The 22,872-nt window shown below is 31.3% G+C and overlaps 1 protein-coding gene across 2 annotated transcripts; it reads left to right on the top strand.

The window, feature by feature from the left end:
* The first annotated feature begins 9,967 nt into the window (after positions 1-9,967).
* LOC132040366 (uncharacterized) lies at positions 9,968-13,071 on the top strand. Of its 2 annotated transcripts, none has more exons than XM_059430996.1 (5): positions 9,968-10,125; positions 10,867-11,062; positions 11,437-11,508; positions 11,881-12,032; positions 12,602-13,071. In XM_059430996.1, exons 2-5 carry the CDS (start codon positions 10,871-10,873, stop codon positions 12,990-12,992), a joined length of 807 nt encoding a protein of 268 aa, XP_059286979.1. In that variant the 5' UTR covers positions 9,968-10,125; positions 10,867-10,870; the 3' UTR covers positions 12,993-13,071. The 2 variants fall into 2 exon arrangements, with proteins under 2 accessions (XP_059286979.1, XP_059286978.1); XM_059430995.1 differs by having other exon boundaries at positions 9,974-10,125; positions 11,437-11,535.
* Positions 13,072-22,872: the final 9,801 nt, after the last annotated feature.

The following is a 22,872-nucleotide window of genomic DNA, read 5'->3' as shown; positions in this document are numbered from 1 at the left end:
GATTTCTTGGTTATATTAAAATTTCACTTATCTAAATAAGAATAATTTTTTAGAAAAAAATATTATCTTCTTGGTTATATAAATAACATATTTATTTTAAATTAAGTAGAAAAATTAAAAATACATGAAATATAAGTAAACAGAAGGGAGTAAAGAATAAGGACAAGAAAAGATTACCACAATGTCAATATACAAATGGCAGAGGCCCGTGATGAATGGGCTTAAAGATATTTTTTCCTCTAGGCTTTAAGAAAAAGAGAAGTGTGAAAAATTTAATGGACAAGGAAAAAGGCAGTGGGAGCTAATGGTAGAGGCCCACGTGTAGTATCTTGATTGAACAAAGTATCAAAGTTCTCAACTGTGAGGACGACAAAATCTATGGGTTCTCCCTTATATATAAGTATAAAAAATATAATATGTGTGTGTGTGTGTTTGGCGTTTGAATAGGATCCATCAATTCCATATAGTGTTTGAATGCATGTCGTTGAATTGTTGCTTTTATACACGTGTGTCTGCATGTGTGCATTAATATTTCATAGGTCTCACAACCCTAAGTTTTTCCCTATTATTCGTGACGGAATCAAAAATTCTAACCACGTAACATAACTTTTGGACTATATTTATTACTAGACAAAAACCTATTCCCTTATGTAATTAGAGACAGAATCAAAATTTAAAATTTATGACTTTTAAACTTGCAACTGAATTAATAGCTCATTTAGTATTGAGTTCGCAAGTAAATATTTATATATATTTAATAAATTTTTAATATAAATACAAGGTCTGAGCCTGGGTTAGCCTAATCCACGCCTAATACTCACAACCTATCTAAACTAATTATCCAACCATCCCCACAGTTTTATGAGCTATCTTTCAAGTGTGCAACTAAATTCTTCAATGGTTCATATGTAGTCAGATGTTAGACAATAGCATTTGCTAGTCGTGATCCTGGTTTTGCTTAGTGGGTTGGGAATGCTCGACTTATCAATTTATGCAGTAAATTACTAGCTAGGAATTCATGTGCTCCATGCTGGATTAATCGTATTATGGGTCGAATTCATCGTGCCTGACCCTACTTGATGTGATTCAATAATTATATGTATATGCACACATATATTTTCTAAACATATTTTATTTGCACAACATAATTTTTCAACTAATGAAATTTAATTGAACCTTTACTCACTCCAATTAACCCTTTCAGAAAAAAGAAAAAAATCGCAATAAAGAACAAGAAATACATTGACTCTAGAGGCTTTAGGATCCCACAGCAAAGACAATGAAGAGCCAAAAAAGTCAATCAAGACCTAAAACTAATTGTTTTAAATTGTTTGCTTTGAAATGAAGTCTCTAAATGTATAGTATAAGAATATTGAGATCTTGCCCAAGATTTCTGAGATGTTGTTTCCTGCAGATATTAAATATATTGTTCAAGTTTGGCCTTTAGGTTGTTCCAACGCAATATCTTGTAAGTTGTAACTCTATTAAAGAGAAAGTTCAACATATTGCATATCAGAGAAATATGTATGAGTTTTTTTTTTTTTTTTTCGGTTTCCTCCGTCCAGTGTTCAGTATTCATAATTGGGCCTCGACTGATGCGAATTCGCCGCATAAGGACCATTTAAGCGGGAATTGCTCTTCACAGAATTTTTTTTATACCCAGGACTCGAACCCGAAACCTCTAATTAAGGATCTACAGATATCTATCCAACCACAACCGTTATTGATATTTATGTGTTTCTTTTGATAAACGAAAAAGCTGTCAGACAATCTAATGCTCGATTTGAAATTTTGATAAGTAATATAATAATCATTTTTCTAATTAATTAGAAGAACTCGAGGAATTTTGATTGAATCATGAGATAAATTACAAAGATCAAAAACAGATTTAATAATCAGTTTATGATGAAACAAAAATAATTATCAATTTCGTGTACAACGGATGTACATTTTTCATTTAAATACTGAGTAGCATTTTTGTTCATATCACAAGCTGCCTACTCTAGCAGAACCATACCCCAAGGAGGCAAATTGTCTGAGTATTTATATTAACACATTTCAATTAATACGTAACTACGTATAACATAGATTGATTATATGCAGTGATGGAGCCACATAGACTAATGGGTGGACAATTAAATACCATCCATAAAATATTATACCGTATATAAAATATTATATCGAGTATATGGGTTAAGAATTACTTTATACATAATAAAACCTTTAGCGAAATTCTTAAGTGTCGCTACTAATTATATATATTCTTTTAAACCAAAACATTCAATAAAATCTTAATAAATTACATGTTTTCTAAAAAAATTCTTTAAAAAAACAGTACAATTTCTGTCTATGAATTTATATCTCTCCAAGGGATTCACATGTGCGTCTAAGATTGTGTAGTACTCCTCTGCCGTGAAAGTGCAGTATCTGTTTATTTTGATTACTTTCACAAACTTCTTGCAATTTAATTTATTTATATGACAAGTTGACAAACTATGGATTTTCGAGGAAACTTCTTCTAGTTTTGTTTGGATAAGTTTAGCTTATTCAATACTCCCTTCTTCTATGAAGGTTTTTGACGGCGTATTGAATTTACCAATGAAAATAAAACTTTTAATATTTGTGATCCAAAATAAGCTATAGATATTTGTTTGATTATAAATTATCTCATTAAAGATAAAATGAGAAGTTTAAAGTTGAATTATTACTAAACATTAAAAAAAAAAACTTTTTTTTAATTGTCTAAAAAAATATTACATAAATTAGGACGAATAGAGTACTATGACAAGTACTGGCGCTAAACATTATATAAAATGAGGAGCTCTAGGATTTTCTTCCCTATTTGCCGGAAATTAGAAAAAAATTGATTAGTAATTAAGCAAAGAAATCTTCATGAGAAGCATGTTATGTTAGTAAGTAACTTGACAACTACGTATATATACATCTTAAGGAGAAATATTTACGAAACGTGACGATAGTTTTATATTCAAAACATAACATTACAAACCCTATATAAAACATGCTTTTAAAAAAAAAAATATATATATATATATTTTTTTTTTATTCAAAAAAAATATTTTTTATTTAAAAAAATGTTTTTTTAAATATTTTTTTATTTTTTATTTTTTTATATTTTTTTGGCTCAAAATTTTATGTATGAAAGTTGTATGAAATGTGTATATCTCGCTCAAGGCTTAAAAAGTTCGCTCAAAATTTAGTATATGAAAATGATATGAAAAATGTATGAAATGTGTATATCTCATTCAAGGCTTTAAAAATCCGCTCAAAATTGTGTGTATGAAAACAGTATGAAATTTGTATCTCGCTCAAGTCTTAAAATTTCGCTCACATTTTTGTGTATAAAGATCATGTTAGATTTTACGTGAAATTAATACAACTACAACAACATTGTATACAACTTTGATACAACATTCAAGACTTAAAATAATCGCTCAATTTTTTGTGTATGAAATGTGTATATCTTACTCAAGGCTTAAAAAGTTAAACTCAAATTTTATGTATGAAGAATGTATGAAGTGTGTATATTTCGATCAAGGCTTAAACATTACCCTCAAAATTTTATGCATGAGAATGGTATAAAATGTGTATATCTCGCTCAAGACTTAGAATTTCATTCACATTTTTCGTATATAATATTCATATTATGTTTCTGGAAAATCAACATTGTAACAACTTTCATACAATATTCAAGGCTTAAATTTTTCGCTCACAATTTTGTGTTTGAAAATTATATTAAAAATTTCGCCCATACATACACATTTCATACATTTTTCATATAGCTTTCATACACAAAAATTTGAGGTAATTTTTTAAGCCTTTGAGCAAAAAAATTAAAAAATATATATATATATATTTTTTTTTTTTTAAAAACAATATATTTTCTGGAAAAAAATAAAAAAACGAAAAATATATGAAAATCCGTCATGTTTCGTAATGAATCGTTATGTTTTGTAAATAAGGAAAACTATCGTCATGTTTCGTAAATATTTCTCCTTAACATGTATATATATGTCGTTTTCCCTGAATAATACTGTAATGTTGAGTAATAAACAAGCAACTCGGTCAAACACATGTTTAAGAATTGAATTAACTTATATACCCGGATAGTCAGTGGCGAAGCAAAAAAATTCACTAAGGAGATTCAAAACACAAAGTACAAGGAGATTCAATATCTATTATAAATACATAAAAAATAATTTTAACTTTCAATATATAGTATAATTTTTTGACGAAGCGAGTTCGGATGAACCCCTCTCCAATACCAGCTCTGTTCGTGCTGATAGTATAAAGAAATTTTTATACAGATAGCATAGTTTTAGCAGCTGTAATAAATCATTTGCAGGTAATTGAATTATGCAATAGTTACATGTGATCTGCTTTTAAGTAATCTGATAGTGTAAAGAGGGACAGAACTAGAAGCCGGCGGTCGAACTCAGTAGCTTTAGTTCGAACTTATATTTTTATTAAAATATTTATTAAGTGTCTACAAAAATTAAATTCGGTATACTAACTTCTAAAATCATTATCCTAGATTTAGAATCCATAATATTCAAATCCTAAATCCGCATCTGAATGTAAGAATCTCGTACTCCCAAGGAAAACTGACGGAGGAGATATAGAGAGTGTGTTGTGCTTGATTCATAAGATTCTATAGTTAATCAATAGCACAAATATATTAGCCTGCCTCTTCCATGACTTTCTAGACCAACTAACCCAGATCTGCCTTCACAAGTTAAAAGGAAAAATTCATTCTTCCAGACATAAAATTTTTTTCCAATAATCTCAAGTCCGATCTTTTCAAAAAAGTACACACAATAGTACTCTTGTATTTCCGAGCTAAAGTTCTTGCATGTATTTTTCCTAAAATGAACCCACAAACCATTGGTTACATTCCTGGATTTGTTAGACCGGAGAAGAGAAGCATCGCAAATTCCTGTTGAAATCATAGTAAAGACATGACTTAAGCCATCAAATTGAAATATCACTTCCAAATAAGGCACCCTAACTCTTTGACCACTTTACAGTTCGTGTATATATATATCATTAATAGACTTATTTGGGATGCGGTTTTTTCTCGGATTCTGCGTGAATTCAGGATGCTTCATACATTGAGTTACCTTTTTTTTTTTTTTTTTTCCTTTTTCTAATCCAATATTTTTCTGTAGAAAGAAATAAAAGAAAAAAAATCATTTTCACCTATTTAAGATACAACAAGAAGCAATTAGATATGCCCAAATTAACAAGTATACTAAGCTATTTGAACTTTCAACAAAAACCCACTATTTCAACCTTTTTGCTTTTAATTTCTCTAGTTTATTTAATTGGTCTCATTTATTAGGATTTTCAATCTCAACCTTCCCTTTTGTTCTTTTAGAAAGGTTGTGTTTTTGAAGTGGATAAGTGAATTCATTGCGTTACATAAGTTCAGTTGGAGCAGTGAAATAAAAAGTCTGAGCTTTCAATTATTTCTCATGTCTCGACCTTTTGAAAAACTTTTTGAGAAGAAAAAAAAAAAGTTTTTGGAGAAGCTTTTTTGAAAAAGTCATGTAATAGTTTGCGGCCGATATTTAATATACACTCAATATATAATAAATGTATGATTAATACATATACTGATTTTACACAGATTACACAGTGATTATATGTTAATTATACACTTTATACTAACTCAAATTTGTAAAATATAAATATTAGGATCTTATGATTTTATTGGATTGTTGTTAGTGTAAAAATCTCCAAATTTTATTTGAGTAATTCGGAACAACAGTACAATGTCGCCTTAGGAAAGCTAATACTATCCTCTACTAAGCTCCCGTTTGGCCATTTTTGGAAGCTTTTTTTCAAAAGAAATTTGAAAACATTGTTTGTCCACAAAATTTGATCAATTTTTATATATATATATATATATATATATATATATATATATATATATATATATATATATATATATATATATATATATATATATATGTTTGTTTTTTGAAGATTTATTTTCAAGTTTCAAAAGTTGGTCCAGACACAAAACTTTAAAGTTTTTCCAAGTAAAATACATGTCCAAACATAACTTAAGCTCCAAAAGCTATTTTGCAACACAACTTCCAAAACTCTTTTTTTTTTTTTTTTTCAGGTTTCACAAAATCTATGACCAAATGGTAGCTAAGTACATCGAAGAAATGAATTCTAACTGTCAGTTACAATTTGAATAGAAGAAAATGGACATATATACAAAAGATTTTCTATAATTTATTGGCCGAACCCATCGACAAACACCTATGGTCGTCCACTTCTTTCACTTGAGCACCTAAAGTGGCCCTTGTTCCATTTAGACAACTTCGGGTGAGCGCGTTCATTCTTCCATTAGACTACTTTTTGCACCGTTATCGGAGCAAAACCGACACTAGTCGTCTCCTACGTGGATTAAGTGCCAATTAAATTGTGACTCATTTAAATTGTGTCAACTCAATTAAATTGTGCCAACTCATTTTAATTGTAAATTCACTAATTTGTAAATTCGTGGAGTTTTGAACATTAAAAATTGGGGCTTTTTTTTGATTGGATGTGCAATGAGGTGGCGCCACCTTTGGTGTTGGTTTTGCTCAGATAACGGTGCAAAAAGTGTCTAAGTGGAATAGGAATGGCCACATTTTTGAAGTGTTTAAATGGAATAAGGGTCAGTTTAGGTGCTCAAGTGAAAGAAGTGGACGACCACAGGTATCTGTCGATGGATTTGGCCTATTTTATTTATCGCTCTCCGGTATTATTTTTATGATTTTTCTTGTAGAAAGAGCCATGCATATATATAGCTAAAAGAATATTCGCAGTATACCATAAAACCGATCTTTCCTGTAGTATTTCAATACTGACAATATTCTAATGTTTCAATTTATTTTTGTTTCAAATTTGCCATTATATTTTCTCTTGTTGGCCAGGTGATGTCATCATAAACTTCCGCAGGCATAAAAATGATATCTTTTTGAAAGTACTCAGACTATAGGCTTGTTCTTTTAATTCTTGTTTTGTCTTTTTTTCTTTTGATTTCATTAGTACAGAACTCTTTAAGAAAGCTCCATTTTAACAACTTATTTAAGGGGGACAAAGGAATAATTTAAAAATTAACGAATTTGATAATCAACCCACAAACTTTTACCAGATAAATCTTCAGATAAGTTAATTAAAGGGTCGAGTGTGGTTGCTTTCAGTAACGAGCAACAACAAAAAAGAGTTCTCTGGGACATTTTGACTACTAATTAATGTCACTATATAGTCTATATTACAAACTTGTTAATTGTGATGCAATCTCCATGGAGTAGAAAAAAGATAGGAAGGTTTGGAAGGTGGACAATTCGAAGTGGAGAACAAGGACAGCTGACTATTGCTAAAATTAATTTAAGAGTACACATTGTATGAATAAAAATTATCGTGCATATTTTCGAATGATTACAGGTATGACTTTTTCTTGTCTTGGGGTCGTGCTTAACTGATTATCCCATATCTAATATTTATTTTAAATATTAAGAGGATAGATGGTCTTTCTTCCATAGATTCGGTTGAGATTGATTCTCATAATCGAGTCTTCATCATAGGTGCGTTTACTGTTAAGTTTTAATTAACAACAACAACAACAACAATATACTAGTATAATTTCATAGGTGGGGTCTGGGAGTAGAGTCTACGCAGACCTTACCTATACCTCATGGAGATATAGAGGTTGTTTTCGATAGACCCTGGGCACAAGTAATGCAATTCAAAGCAATTTGAAAAGGAATTACGGAAATGAAAGGAGACATGACAACTAATAAGGGAAGCAATACATATCATACGGAAAAAGAATGGAACAACAATGAAATAATGCAATAACTGAAGCACAAAAAACACATGTAATAACATAAATCGAAGAGCAAGATATTTATATACAATCAAACCTCTCTATAATAGCATTATATCGTTGGGTCCAAAATTTTCAGCTGTTAAATAGAATGACTATTATACACCTATAACAGCATTGACATTTAATAATACTTCGTTGTTATAGGCAAAAAAGATGCCAAAACTTTAATTTTCATTTTTAATTGTCAAATTCTAAACTTAATCACACTTTGTTTAACGAAGGAAAATCGTTTAATGATGAAAATATACATATTCATATGATATTTTTTTGTCATAAATAGTGTATTAAATAATCAAATACTTGGTCAAAATCTCCACACTTATTATTGGTAATCATAGATATTCTATTTTTATAAAAATGGTTAATTATTATATTATCAAAAAAAGAAGATAGTTGTTAGATGGGGGGTAATTTCACAAAGAGCGTACTGTTATAAAATTGGTTGTTCTTTGTTATTGGGTAAATGCTATTATAGAGAAGTAAAATATAATATAAAAAATCGGTTATGAAATAAATTAGCTGTTATAGAGAGGTGTTGTTATATGCCGGTGCCGTTACAAAGAGGTCTGACTATATTATATTATGTAGGTATGATATAATACGGAAAAAAAGGCGAGTACTAGCAATATATGGATTAAACCAAAGTTGTTAGGCCCATTCGTCTAGTGGATTCCCAGCAGCCCAATTCACTTAAATTGGGCCTGGATTTCAAATTCAGAAGCCCAACTTGTTTAGGCCCATTTAGCTAGATATTTCTTAAAAAATTTGGAAGAAGTCATACTATGATCAATACTTCTACGTTTTTTTTTTTTTTTTTTTGGGAGTAATGCTTCTACTTTAGATAACCATAATTCTTGACAAGTTCAAATCGATAACACAAGCTGTCTTTTATTTTTTACTTTTTTGAATTTAGCCTGAGATGAAGTTAATCGGGGAATTTGTAGCTAATCCCAATTTAGTCGGAATTGAGGTACACTTATTGTTGCTAGTCGTTTTCGAATTTAAAAAGTTCAAATGTATAAAGAATTGAAGATGTGTTCTCTTCACTTAAATTTGATATGTACAAGAATTGGCCCAGTCAATTACTTTGTTAGCTTGCATTTGTCAAACCGTTTTTTTTTTCTTTTTTCTAAAGCGGCACTGGCAGTGCATTAGAAAGCGATCTTTATCCTGCTTGAGTGAGGCGGTAGGGATAGGTGCAGTAATACGTACACAAGCGCATCCCGTCATTTTGGATCATAATGAGTATGTTGTATTTGTTGTAATAACTTTGTTCGCTAAGAAAGAACAAATATATAACTCGATACGTTCCCTTTTTTTTTAAATAAAAAAAAAAAAAAAAAAACACTAGCATATGATCAAATTATATGTAATGTATTGGGAAAATGAGTAGTATGGTCCAGAGCTTGCAGGCATAGATATATAGCAGAGATGCCGACCCAACACTATACTGCAAAAGGAGTCACGTATTCATATTGGTAATTGCTACTATTGCATTAATTCTTGGCCATAGGATCATTTCATTAAAATAGGAAACATAACAAAATAACAAAAATGATTGCTAATGTTTTAATCTCTTTCAAAATTTATCAAGGTCTGTCTATTAGATTTGACAAGAACTATGAAAAGAAAATAGCAAGAATTTACCTTTAGAGGTACATTTTCTATAGTTTTTGTTAATTTATTTATTTATTTCTAAAGGCTGGTGCAATTTTTTGTTTCTGCTAATTGTTCTTAAATTTTTGTAATGTCTAGTGCAGTTTTGATTGTTGCATATTATTGGATTTGATGAAACTTTCTTGGTAATTATTTTCCTATATTGTCTTCGTCAAATCTACTAACATAAATTGTTGAATTTTGACGGGGACTAAAAGTGTTATTTTTTTATAAACATAAAGGATCAATTTTTTTCACTTAAAGGACTATTTTAAACCTATCCTCAAACATGAAGGATCATTTTTGTCATTTTCTCCATCAAAAATACAACTGCCATTTCAGTCATCAGTTTCAAGAAAATTGTGACATTGGGTTTCGTACCAATATCTAAAATTTTGCCATCTCATACCATGCAAAATTAACAAGGACCAAAAAAAAATTAAAGTAATAACAATAATTCCTCCTCGAAAAATATATAAAAAAAGAACACAAGCAAGATACCCTCATGGTGTACGTTTGAGTAAAGCTTCACCAAAATCATAGAAGAGAAGCAACTAAAGGTATAGAATTACTAGCTACTTTACAATTTTTACAATTTTGATAAGATTGACACACATATTACATGGCTATAGCTTAATTAGCAGATAAATTTTTGTGTTTTAATCATTTATATTAGTATTATATCCAATATTGCCGGTCATCCCTTAAATTCATCCTTTTCTCGACGAATTTTTATAGGTTCTTAGCGTTGAATAAATTCTACTTTTGAATTATCGATTAAGATTTTAATATCTGTTGAAATTTTAGTAATAATCACATTTATATTAATAATACGTGTTAAAATTACGATCGACGAATTTTTATAGGTTCTTAGCGTTGAATAAATTCTACTTTTGAATTATCGATTAAGATTTTAATATCTGTTGAAATTTTAGTAATAATCACATTTATATTAATAATACGTGTTAAAATTACGAATTTCACATAATTAAGTTGCATTTGATGAGAAGACTCACCAAAAACCACTATAAACAGGAATTGGCTACGGAATATATTTCTAATCTGTCACTAAATAATCCGTAGCTAATGTGATTTTTGATAATTCATCATTACGTAAGACTAGTGATGAATTTTTGTTGTTTAGCAACAGAAGTTATTTATCGTTAATTTCTATTTTTTCTAACGATAACACAAAGAAAAAAGAATAAAACAATAGAAAAAGGGAAGAAAATGGAAAAAACATGGACTTGTTTTTATTTCGAAGTGACTAAAAGATTGTGTTATTTTTCTTCTTTTTGTAGTATAATGGGGTCAACAGTATATGAAACATCAGAATATCACAAGAGGATGTTCCCATCAACCACTTCATGTACTCAACAAATTGATTCACTGGGGAATGTGTTGTTATATGGTGCTGGATCTGAACTTATCAAAAATGAGCTTGGTGCTTATGGGGAGAAAATTTTAGGCTCAGGTTCTGCCTATGTTCAAAGCAACGTAAGAATACCCTTTTTTAACGAAAAAAAGAAAAAAAAAAAAAAAAAAAAAAGAAGAAGAAGATATGTACTTAAGAATTTTTCCAATAGTAAATAGGAGTAATAAATTTTGAGTTTAAGTACAATATGCCGTCAATGTAAACATTTTTACATCGTAAGGTCATCTTGTTATATGCTTGAGATAAGATATCTTATTTTCAAAATTTCATGTATCACACTTTTAGGAGATTTACCTGTAGATATCTTTCAGATTTAATGGTATAGAAAACTGTTTACACCAATATACAAAACTTAAACTCATTTTAGAATGTGGATGTTGTTCAATTTGGAGGAAATTGTTGCACTTCCATTTTTTAATTTATTTTCTGTTCACAGATTGGCAGATACATTTTCAATCCACAATACTATTTCCAAGTGAATGAAGAATACGTGAAGAATAAACTGAAGGTGATTTTATTTCCGTTTCTTCACAAGGTAAGACTAGAAATTTGTACTCTTCACGGTGTCATCCAAACTCAATAGTGTATAAATATATATATAAACCTATTACAACATTAATTAATATCAAACCCTTAATTTTCAAAGTACGATGAGTTGATCAACGCTAAGAATCTTAAAAGTTGAACCTGTTAAGTGTAAATCCGTAATCCGTCTTTGCTAGTATTAGAGCGGTTGAATTACTCTCTTCATTGTCTTAAGATTTTGAGTCGTATGATTCTTTAGCACTTCATTTTTTGAGGTTTCTAGCACTTTTTTAAAAAGTTATAGTTTTCTCTAACATAGTGCAGCTAATTCAATTCAAAATAATTATGTTTTTAGGGACATTGGATGAGAGCTGCTGATTTGGCTGGTGGAGAATTTTCATTCAAACCTCCAATGTATGATATTAATGCCCCTGATTTGTACATCCCCATGATGGCTTTTGGTACTTATTTGGTTCTTGCTGGTTACTTCTTGGGCATTACCACCAAGTAAGTTATTTAAAAAGAAAGTCCATTTCTGTATATTATTCGTAGGTCATTCAATCCCCTTACCATAAGAAAAGAGGGGGGAAATTACCTGTGTTGTTCGGAATTTTCAAAAAATAAATTTCGCATCCATGTCGGATCCTCAAAATATGCATGCATAACTTATAGAGCATCTGACACAAATGATCTGCATTTGTTGCATTTCAAGCTTATCATCGATCTAATATAGTCAATGAGAAGCTAAGTTTCGTTTCTAACTTTACCAAGCTTGTGACTGTCTGAACATACTAGTCTACACTCAACCAACATTCCGAACTTGTCCCGATATACTGATAGTTCAGTGGATAAAATTATATACTGATAGTATAAATTATTTTTACATGCATTATCAACATAGTTACGTTGAATCTATGATAGTAAGCTGTTATTCCTACTGTTTTTACCAGATTAACCAATTATTAATACTTATCGTAGAAATTCACATGTAATTACTTTAAGAAAATAACTTGATTATATAAATATTTTCAACACGTTAGTGCATCGAACCTAAACTATTTGTAATTTCATTACAGGTTTAGTCCAGAAGCTTTAGGTGTGCAATTCACAACAGGACTACTTATTTGGCTCTTGCAAGTCCTCATACTTGAAGCCACATTACACTCTTTAGGAAGTGGAGAAGTGCCACTTCTTGATATTGTTGCTTATGGTGGCTACATCTTTGTGGTAGCATCAATTATTTTGCTATCTAGGATCATTTGGGATTATGCATTTTACTTAGTTACAATTTTTGAATGCTTTTGCATGGGGGTTTTCTTGATAAAGACCATGAAGAGGATCCTAATTAGTGAAGTGAGAAGCTTTGAGAAGCATTCAACCAAGAGAAATTACCTTTTACTCTTCATGGCTTTGTCCCAAATCCCCTTGCTTTTTTGGTTGGGAAATGTTGGTGTGGGAGCTAAGTGAGTACTTTCCATAATACACTCCAATTGATCAATGTGAGCACTTTCAACAATACACTCCCAATTGTTCAATGATGAATTTGATGCGGTTTTTCTTCAGGAAAATTAAATCTCAATACCTTTGAGTGATCTAGTTTACAAAATAGCTAACAAATGCATAGGTTTTGTATATCTACATGTATGACATATATTATATGTAGAGTATATGTATAATATATGTATATATTATATATATATATATAATATATATATATATATATATATATATATATATATATATATATATATATATATATATATATATATATATATATATATATATATATATATATATATATATATATATATCATTTTATAGATATATATCATTTTATAGATATATATCATTTTATAGGTTATGTATATTTGAGTTACTACCGGTATTCAAGTTTGGCCAAGGGAAAGTACGAAAGTTACCCATTAATTGGTTTTTCACACGGTGTTCGATATTCGTATTAGGGCCCGATTAAATTAGGAATAGCACTGGGAAGTTTTACATTGGGTAAAGTGTTCCCTAACAAAACGACTATGTACCAAGCAAGGCTTAAACCCAGACCTTTAGTTAAACCCAGACCTCTAGTTAAGGATCATGAATTTTACCAGTCCATCACAATATCACAATTCTTGTCGGTGAATTTTAATGTGGTTTAATTAACCTCAATTCTCATTTGGGGTTAGTTTCACCCATGGTCACTGAAATTTAATTATGTATCAATAAAGTCATAAAATTAATTTTTGTTTCATTATAGTCACTGAACTTTATGTGTTATATCAGTAAAGTCATGAAACTATTTTTATTTCATTAAAGTCATTGAACCATGTCTTAATTATCCAGATAATACAACTAACCGAAAACTTAAATTTCTGACACCGAAAAATGAAAGTATATCAACAATTGTTTTAATTTTGTACAAAAAAAAAAAAAAAAAAAAAAAACTGCTATGAAATGGGTTCCTTGAGTACCGTGAAGGACTATTATTCCATCCAAAAATGATGAATTGATGCAAACTTCTAATGAAAAATATTCAATTCAACCAACCCACGTAATGAAATTTTCAAGCATCATGTGAAATAATTAAAGTTCGAATAATTTTTTTTAAGGCATTGGATAAAATTTACAAAGTATCATTGTAATTTGTAAACCTCTATGAAACCTTTCGTTGATGATATGGAGCATGTACATTCTTTAATTTAAAGAGAAAAATGAGAAAGTAAAATGTGAAACACAACATTGCTATAATGTGATGTGCTTCCAATACTTATATAAAAAAACATATTAAAAAAAAAAAACTCGTTCTTAATTAACAAACAGAAAATCTGTAGAAAAAAATGTGCTTGCACTGCAAGAAAGAAGATATTTGGCAACAATTTTTTTTTTTGTTTGTTTTGTTGCCATAGATAGGTTATTGTTGCAAAAAGTACTTTTGGCAACAATATTTTTTTGTTATTGCATAAACTTTTCTCAACGGCTGTTATTACAACCAGAGGCGAATCTAGAATTTCTAGAGTATGGGTTCACTATTAAAAAAAGAGCAAAAAAAAAATGCATTAAGTGGGATTGATCCTTGAACCTCTAGGTAAATAACTTAACCTTCAACCAAGTACACTGCTGAGTCTTTGTAGCATGTGTTCCTAAAGGTAATACTAGATATATTTTAAGAAATATACATATAATATACCGAGTTTAAGCGGATGACCATGTGTTCATGGGACCTTAATTTTACCCCTAAATTCGCCCCTGATTGCAACGACGTGCAACAACTTTTTTTTTTTAATTGCCAAAAGTACTTTTTGCAACAATAGTCAAAACTATATGGCACGATCGTGCGTAAATATCACTAGTATCACCTTTAAAGAAGTAAAATTCAAATATGATAGTACAATATAACATACTGTATATATAGTCAAAGATAATATGGACTAGAAAATGAGAAGGAAGTAGTTATGGAGGAAATCCAATTGAACTGGAAATTATTAAGATATTAAAAGAAACATAATAGAAATGCACCTATCCTAATTACTCAATTACTTTACAGGATTGTAATCAAGAGTTTGAAATTGATTAGTCAAATGATATCTGATTAAGATTACGTGAATTTGATCTTTAGTCCAAAATAAAACAAATTAAATGATTTCAACCATCTATGAAACATGTCTCTATTCAACCACTCCAAAATAGTTTTCACAAAAGAACTCAAAATTACTTGAGGAAATTCATTAAGCACTTGATTTTCTTCACTTTGCTTCTTTTTGTCTTCTTCCCTGCTCATGAATGTAAGTATCTTCATTTTACTTTATATTTCCCTTACACTTTACAAGATAATTAGGTTTTCTTTTGATTTTTTACTCAGTGTCTGGTATTAGTATTAAGTGTAGACTAATTTGGATTTGCCCCGTATCAAATCTATTAAAGGGGAAAACGCTCGCTACTAGAATTCTTTTCATATCCAGGCATGAGCGGAGCTAGGGTGCCTTTGTCTAAAAATTACACTGTGTGTACAAGTTAAAAATTATATTTTTTTATGTATATATTAAGATGTTGTATCCCCTTGGCTTCTTCGTACATTTACTTCTTTATATTTTGAATCTCCTTAATGGAATTTCTGGATCTGCCACTGATAACCCAAGAGTCGATTCCGAATCTCTAATTAAGAATGAAGTGATCATATTCATCCCACAACAATCCTTGTGGTAAATAAAATTGATATAAAGGATTCGTATAACAACCTCTATTTTGGATTTTTGGTGTATAGTGGACTCCTATTGTCTTGTCTGGAATTTAAGCATAGTTAGATTGATTAATTGATTGATATATCTTGATAATCACTTACATTTTTTTTTTGTTTTTGCTTTGATCAATATTATAATGCAGGTGAAGAAATAATTGAAAATTTGAGTACCAAAGATGATATTATTCCTGATCATGGCAAGTGTCTGAAGATCCCAAAACAAAATTGGTGTTGTGTGACGTTGTTTTAAAAGGCGAGGGCGTAAGGCGGGGTGTTTTACGTCTGCCTCAGTGAGGTGTAAGCCCCGAGGCGCGGGGCGTAAGCCCCATGCGATTTTAATTTTTAGTGTTTTATAAAATGATATAATTATAATAAATACTTTTAAATAGGTGAAATAGCGTAAAAATTTGAAGAAAACTATAAATAAGTGATATATATATGCTCCACCCCAAAAAAAAAAAAAAAAAAAAAAACTAATCAATATATAAAATATATGCTCCACCCCCCCCCCCCCCCAAAAAAAAAAAAACTAATTAGAACAATCTATTTTATATATATATATATATATATATATATATATATATCCACCTCCACAAAAAAACTAATTAGAACAATTTATTATACGCTACTTACAAGTACAAGTAGCTCGTTACTTTTTTTGAGATAGTAGAAGACAAGATAAATAATTGGAAAAGAATATATATTAGGCATTCTAGCAATAAAAAAAGGTCTTGACTTTTAAATTTAATGTTTTCGGTTCTTTTTAAAACATTTGAGTAATTACATGTTGGCTTTTGAGAATTTGGGCATTATATTAAGGACTTATTTAACAAATTTCGTTTTAGTTTGAAGAAGTTTTCTGGGCTTACGCCCCAACAAAACAAACTCGCCCCAAACGCCTGGGCGTACGCCCCGAATTGCTGGGCGTACGCCTTTAGAGACTTTTGCCCCGACCCATCGCCCCGGGGCATTTTTGGTACGCCCCGCCCCAGGACTCGCCCCGAAAATGCCTTTTAAAACACTGTGTGTGACAACTACACAGTGCTTTGATTCATTTGATGAGTGCACACCTCATTGTCCCCGTTATCCTCCTTTGAATTAATTAACAAATCCTCTTCATAGAGTTTTGTTAAACATCTAAATTATGCTCCATATATGAAATTAATACCGGTAGTATTGTTACAATCTTTCTATTTTCTTATTCTGCAATTTTTACTATCACCAGTTGTTTTTTTTTTTTTTTTGCTTTATTATCGTACTATTTGTTGTTGTTGCTATTCTTTTCTTTACTATTTTCAACATGGTTTCTTCACTACTGTATTTCCTTTTCAAACATGATTAGAATTGTTCTCTCCACCTTCGCAAGAAAGGGATAAGGTCTGCGGACACACAACTCTTCCCAGACTCCATTTGTGAAATTACACTGGATATGTTGTTACTCTATATTTAGTCAGTTCTGAACTTTAAATAATTCTATATATGAATCTCTTATTTTTTTGCATTTTAACGTTAATCGATGAGAGTCTAATGGGAGGAGTCACTACTAAAAAAACAGGGAAAATCCACCAAAAATTTTCGACCACACTTTTTGGTCGAAATAAAATCGACCACACGAGGTCGAAATTTCCAAAATTTGATTTTTTTTTTTTTTTTTTTTAGATTTCGACCACACGTGGTCGTTATTTAAACATGAAATAAAATTTCGACCACGTGAGGTCGAAACTTTTTTTTACAAATAACAAATGAAAAAAAAACATTTTCTAATAATTAAATTATATAAATAAAACAATTAATTAAAAAAAAAAAAAAAAAAAAAACATATTTCGACCGCACGCGGTCGAAATAATAAATACGAAAAATTAATTATACTCCCCAACCTTCAATCGTCGTTCATTCCCCCTCCCAAATATTTTATACCAAAACCTAAATTCCCATCACTCCACCCCTACCCCGCGCCGACGCCCATCCCTCGCCGCGACGCCCCATCCCCACCACTGTTTGTCCTCCAACGCCGCCCTTGCTGTCCACCGCCACTAAAGGTAAGTAATTTTTGTGGCATTTTTTTTTTCCAAATCATGTTAACCTTTCCCATCCCACTTCTTGAAATTATTAAACTTAATGTAGCTCAACTTACTTCTAGAGTTTTGCACTCGGATAATCAAATTTAAGAGATCTTGAAGCTTTACTAGAGAACAAAACGAACATTGCCTTTTTTTAACGAGATCTTACTACATCATTAACATATCAAAATTACGGAGAGACATAACGAAATTTGGGGTTTTTAAATGTATTGAAATTGGATTTGTACTTTTTTCTATTGAGAGGAGCGATGGATATTTCGCATTATTTGTGGCAATACAAAGTGAAAAATAGAATGCTAGACTTTTTTCCTTTTCGGTTCTAAATGTGATTGAATAGTTAGGGCTTTATAAAGTTACTAAATTTGGGGAAAATCAATTGCTAGAAAAGGTATCACCTTGTCTATTTCTCCCGCGGACCCACCGATGATGCCTTGGGTAGTTGGGTTCTTAGGTGCACTGATGAGTGAAGCACTTCGTTCTTCAGATTTTCTTTCGGTGGAGTATTCTGGACGATGACAGAATGAGAACCTCTGAATTAACATTTAGGCTAATATTTTGTCCTTTTGGTATTTATCGAAGTATAACTAATAGAAGTATTTTTATTCCACTATCTATCTAGTATAATATCATGCAGACAACATGTTATCGGTCTAAAAAAAAGCTATAATACCATGCTTAGATTCTCATAACTTATACAAGAGATTGCAAACGGTGTATAAAAAATGTAATACAATATTTTGAATGTTATACAAAGTAACCACAAGTTTCAGTTGCAAAATAAAAAAGAAAAAATTATACGGTAATATCTTTTCGATACCCTAAACCATAAACCAAACGTCCTTAGTAGAAACAACGTGAAACGTAGAATGTTGTGATGTCGACTTTGTGACAAAGTGTGACAATAAAGCGAGGGGGCTTGCATCGTCCTATACAAATTTTGTCATGTAGGACACAATTCTCTTTTTTTTTCTCATTCTCGTTATTCATTGTTTTTTGTTTTTTTAAATAAATCTATAATACTAATGAGCGCTCTCAGTGCAGAACAAATCCAGTGTAAAAGTTTGTTAGTGGTGTTGAAGAATGTGGGTTTAATCATGTCATCCCCGATGAACCGGAAAATATTCAATCTATCCAATCCTAATTAGGTTGGTATGTTAGTTGTGTTGTTTGTGCTTAATCTTCTTATCCTCTTTTTTTATTTCTCGCACTATTGTGTGTGTTACCTCTTAGTTATGTGTTTGACTAGGCTTGATTCCTAATCATGTGGCTTGAGTAGTTTAATTGTTAGAGTCGGATCCGTTTAGTTTATATTTAGTCCTCTATTGGCCTAATTAGGCATTATGTGATTTGTTTGTTTAAGCAATTAGTTAAATGGTCCGATAAGCGGAATGTTAATTCTTCATTGTTCTACGATCTTTTTTTTTTTGTAGTAGTGATGATGCCCTTTTTGAGAATTATGGTAATTAGGTAATTATGGTTGGTGACTCTTTTACTAATAACATATAAATTAAGTATTGGTTTAACAAGTTCAAACTTTGTGCTATTTGTGTAGATGGATTCGTAGTTGGATGTACAATAGATCTTATGATGATCCATTAGGGATGAGGGATGAATTTATAGCCGGTGTCTATGCTTTTGTTGAATACGCAAAGTCACTTCGAGGATTTTACAAGTTCATGGTGTGGTTAGGTGTCCTTGTGTTAAATGTGAATGTATGAATTACGAGACCCGTGAGATTGTTACACTTCATCCGTACGAAAAGGCTTTAAAAGTAATTATACGGTGTGGACTAGTCATGCGGGGAAACACACAACAATTTTGGTAGATCTCGGAACTTTGAACTGTCGGTGAAAGTAGTAAGGGGTAAAAAATGTAATGTCCAAAATTCTAGAATGCACGACATGGTTCGGGATGCATATGGCATGCATTCGGATTTTGAATCGGTGGCCATGTTGAAGAACCTCCCAATGAAGAGGCCAAACGTTTTTATATGCAAAGTTAAATCAAGCTAGCCGACCCTTAAATGATGGGAGTCCGTACCTCAATTGTCCGTCGCCGTTAGATTGTTGAGTATTAAAGCGATAACAATGTTTTCCGGGGCAATGGATTCTTTCATTGACCTCATGCATGAATTAGTTGACCCCACTCTAGAGATACCCGATAATTATTATAAGGCAAAGACATTGTTGTTATTAGTAGTTCCGTAGGGATTACTTTCTTTATTCGTTGTCGCTATCGCTTTTACTTGGCGTAACGCAATTAAGTTATCTAGTTTCATCGTAGTTTGAAAAAATTGAGCCCTCATTGCTATTTTCCTTATGAACCTAATTTCTATTGTTTGAGTTGTTTCATGTTCATTTTAGATATGAAATAGTTGTACAGGTGCTCTTACTTTTAGTTATACTTTAAGGAAAACTTACGCCTTATGGGGCATACTTTTAGTTATGTTTTATGGGACACACTTTTAGCTAAGGCATTACTAAAATTTTCCCTTGAAAAGTTAAAAAAAAAATATATATATTTCATGCGGGAAAGTCCGCCCTCGGCGCGTACTTTTAGTTATGTTCAACTAAAAGTCCGCTTGGGAGGGCGTACTTTTAGTTGTGTTTTATAAAAAGTTCCAGGTGCGTACTTTTAGTTGTGTTTAGTAAAAGTCCGCCGGAGGGCAGACTTGTTTTAATTTTATGAAACTAATAGTGCTTTTCTTACTAGTAAAGTGTATGAAACTTAAAATCTGTATTGGTGATCATTGTATCTTCTAATCAATTTCTTAGGTTTGTGCAATACGGTTTTGAACAATTAAACTTCTATTTTGTATCTTTGGTTTCACATTTGGCTAGATTGTCAAGGTTCTTAATTTAGGGCTATGTCCCGCACAACATGAATTAATGAGGATGAAGCTAATAACTTACTTCAAGCTCGCCCAAGTCTTCGAGGTAAGCACAACTCTCTTCATTTAAACTTGATGAATTCATGCAAACTTTATGGTTTTATTGGATATTATTAGTTGGACTTTGTTTTGGGGTTAATTAACTAAGCACAAAAGGTCACTCCACAAAGAAACCATCAAATTTATTTTCTAACCATAAAATCACTCAACTTTCACTTAATTTCCGAAAGTATCATTTTTGCCAAAATCCGGTGAAGCTTGATAGTTTTCACCCAGATTCAGAACTCGACCTTTTGTCGAAGAGATAATCTATCATACTAGAAGTGACAAACGTTAAGACATAGACAACACAAAGTAAAACGACATGCCGTATTTAAGACATAAACAAAGTCACAATACAATATTTTGGTTCTCTACGGTAAAATAATACTCCTACAAAACAAAACACTAAACTAATTCTTTTCAATCATACAATTTGGAAGCTTCTTTATTTTATGTTATACATTCAAGACAAGATGTTCTTGCACTTTGAATCAAATGTTTTAGAGAAAAAGTACTTATTCAAGAAGAGATCTTGTACAAACAATGGTTGTCTTGCACGATGACTTAGATTTAACAAGCATATATCTGATTTAACAAGCAAATATCTGCTATTTCATATAAACCCAAGTATTAGCCTTAGATGAGTAAAATATAACTCAAGAACGATAGCAGTAGACGCTCGAGAGGGGTGAGGAAGTACCTCAAGATGAAGTCTTCAAGATTACTCACACGAGGAAGGCGAAGAATGCCGATGGTACGGAACAATGGATTGAGCCTAGGGCTCAACAAACCTATGTAAGTCACTAACTAACAATAATAACTACTTTTGTTTGAACTAAATTTACCTACTAACATTGCATCCTTAATTCAATTTCAGACCGAGTTTCAACAACACAAGTTGGAATATTGTGTTGTCAACAAATGGGACGTCGATGACTTAACGAGATAATTGCTCAAAGAAGTGGATGGAGAAGGTAGCTCCCCCAACAAGGTATGGGACAAGCCATGGGATGCCTAATCAAGCATGTCGTCAATTTCCGTCGTTCCTTCAAGGCGTAGGTACTACTTCAAGGGCAAGTGGATCCTAAGGAGTACCAAGAAATGAAGCTAAAAGTTAGTCAACTAACAAGTACACTTAGTTCCACAGAGGCAAGGATGTTGTATACGCAGCCCAAATTGATGCCTTACTCAACTGTGGCCCTTCATATTCCCCGTGTCCGGATGCTCGCGCAGTGTCACGGTCCAATAGACGACGTAGGTCACAAGACAACGTAGTTCATGCTCTTGTTGATGAGGATAGTGGGGAGGAATCGGATCATGTCTCTAACACCCAACGTTGACTTTTTTAATTCGTATACTTTTGGATTGTAATATTGCTATGTTTTCTTGGATATGTATATTTTTTTTTTATGATAGTTTTAATTCGAATTAGATGTACTTTTGAAGGTGAATTTGATTGTACGAGGTAGTTTATGGATGTTTAACTTTACGATGTTTAAGTGTTTGAATGTAGAAAGTAGTTTATGGTTGTTTAACTTTACAATGTTTAAGTATTTGAATGTAGTTTTAAGGATATTTAGAAGTACTTTAAATTGAAACTTGAGGTTGAATTTGATTTTAGAATGTGAAGTTTATGATTGTAGAAGTACTTTGATGAATCGACGTGTTGATGAATTGCATTGTTGATTTGGTTGATGAGTGTGATTATGTGTGGGCCGCCGTAAAAGCTGACCGAATTCGGAAATTTTTTTCTGATTTTCGACCTCATGAGGTCGAAAATTTACCCGGATATTCATAATTTTCGATCTCATAAGGTCGAAATTGCACTCGTAAATTATAATTTCGACCGGACGAGGTCGAAAATACGGGCAACAATTTGAATTTCGACCTCGCGAGGTCGAAATCTGGCAACAATATTGCTAAATTTCGACCTCATGCGGTCGAAATGCTGAAAATATTTTATTTTTATTTTTATTTTCTATCGTATTTCGACCAGAAGAGGTCGAAAAAACTTTTAATAATATTTGTGTATAAACATATTTTCGACCGCGTGCGGTCGAAATGTTTTATTAATATTTAAATAAAAAATAACTTTTTCGACCT

This window comes from Lycium ferocissimum, chromosome 12, assembly GCF_029784015.1.
Source record: "Lycium ferocissimum isolate CSIRO_LF1 chromosome 12, AGI_CSIRO_Lferr_CH_V1, whole genome shotgun sequence".
Taxonomy (NCBI): domain Eukaryota; kingdom Viridiplantae; phylum Streptophyta; class Magnoliopsida; order Solanales; family Solanaceae; genus Lycium; species Lycium ferocissimum.
Note: the sequence above shows the minus strand (reverse complement) of the source record. Positions and strands in the feature narration are given on the sequence as shown.

Bases quoted from the DNA above. Each gene is read 5' to 3' on its own strand.
- LOC132040366 (XM_059430995.1), top strand. From the start codon at position 10,871: ATGGGGTCAACAGTATATGAAACATCAGAATATCACAAGAGGATGTTC. The intron at 11,536-11,880 runs GTAAGACTAGAA...TTATGTTTTTAG, and splicing joins TATTTCCGTTTCTTCACAAG to GGACATTGGATGAGAGCTGC. The intron at 12,033-12,601 runs GTAAGTTATTTA...ATTTCATTACAG, and splicing joins TTCTTGGGCATTACCACCAA to GTTTAGTCCAGAAGCTTTAG.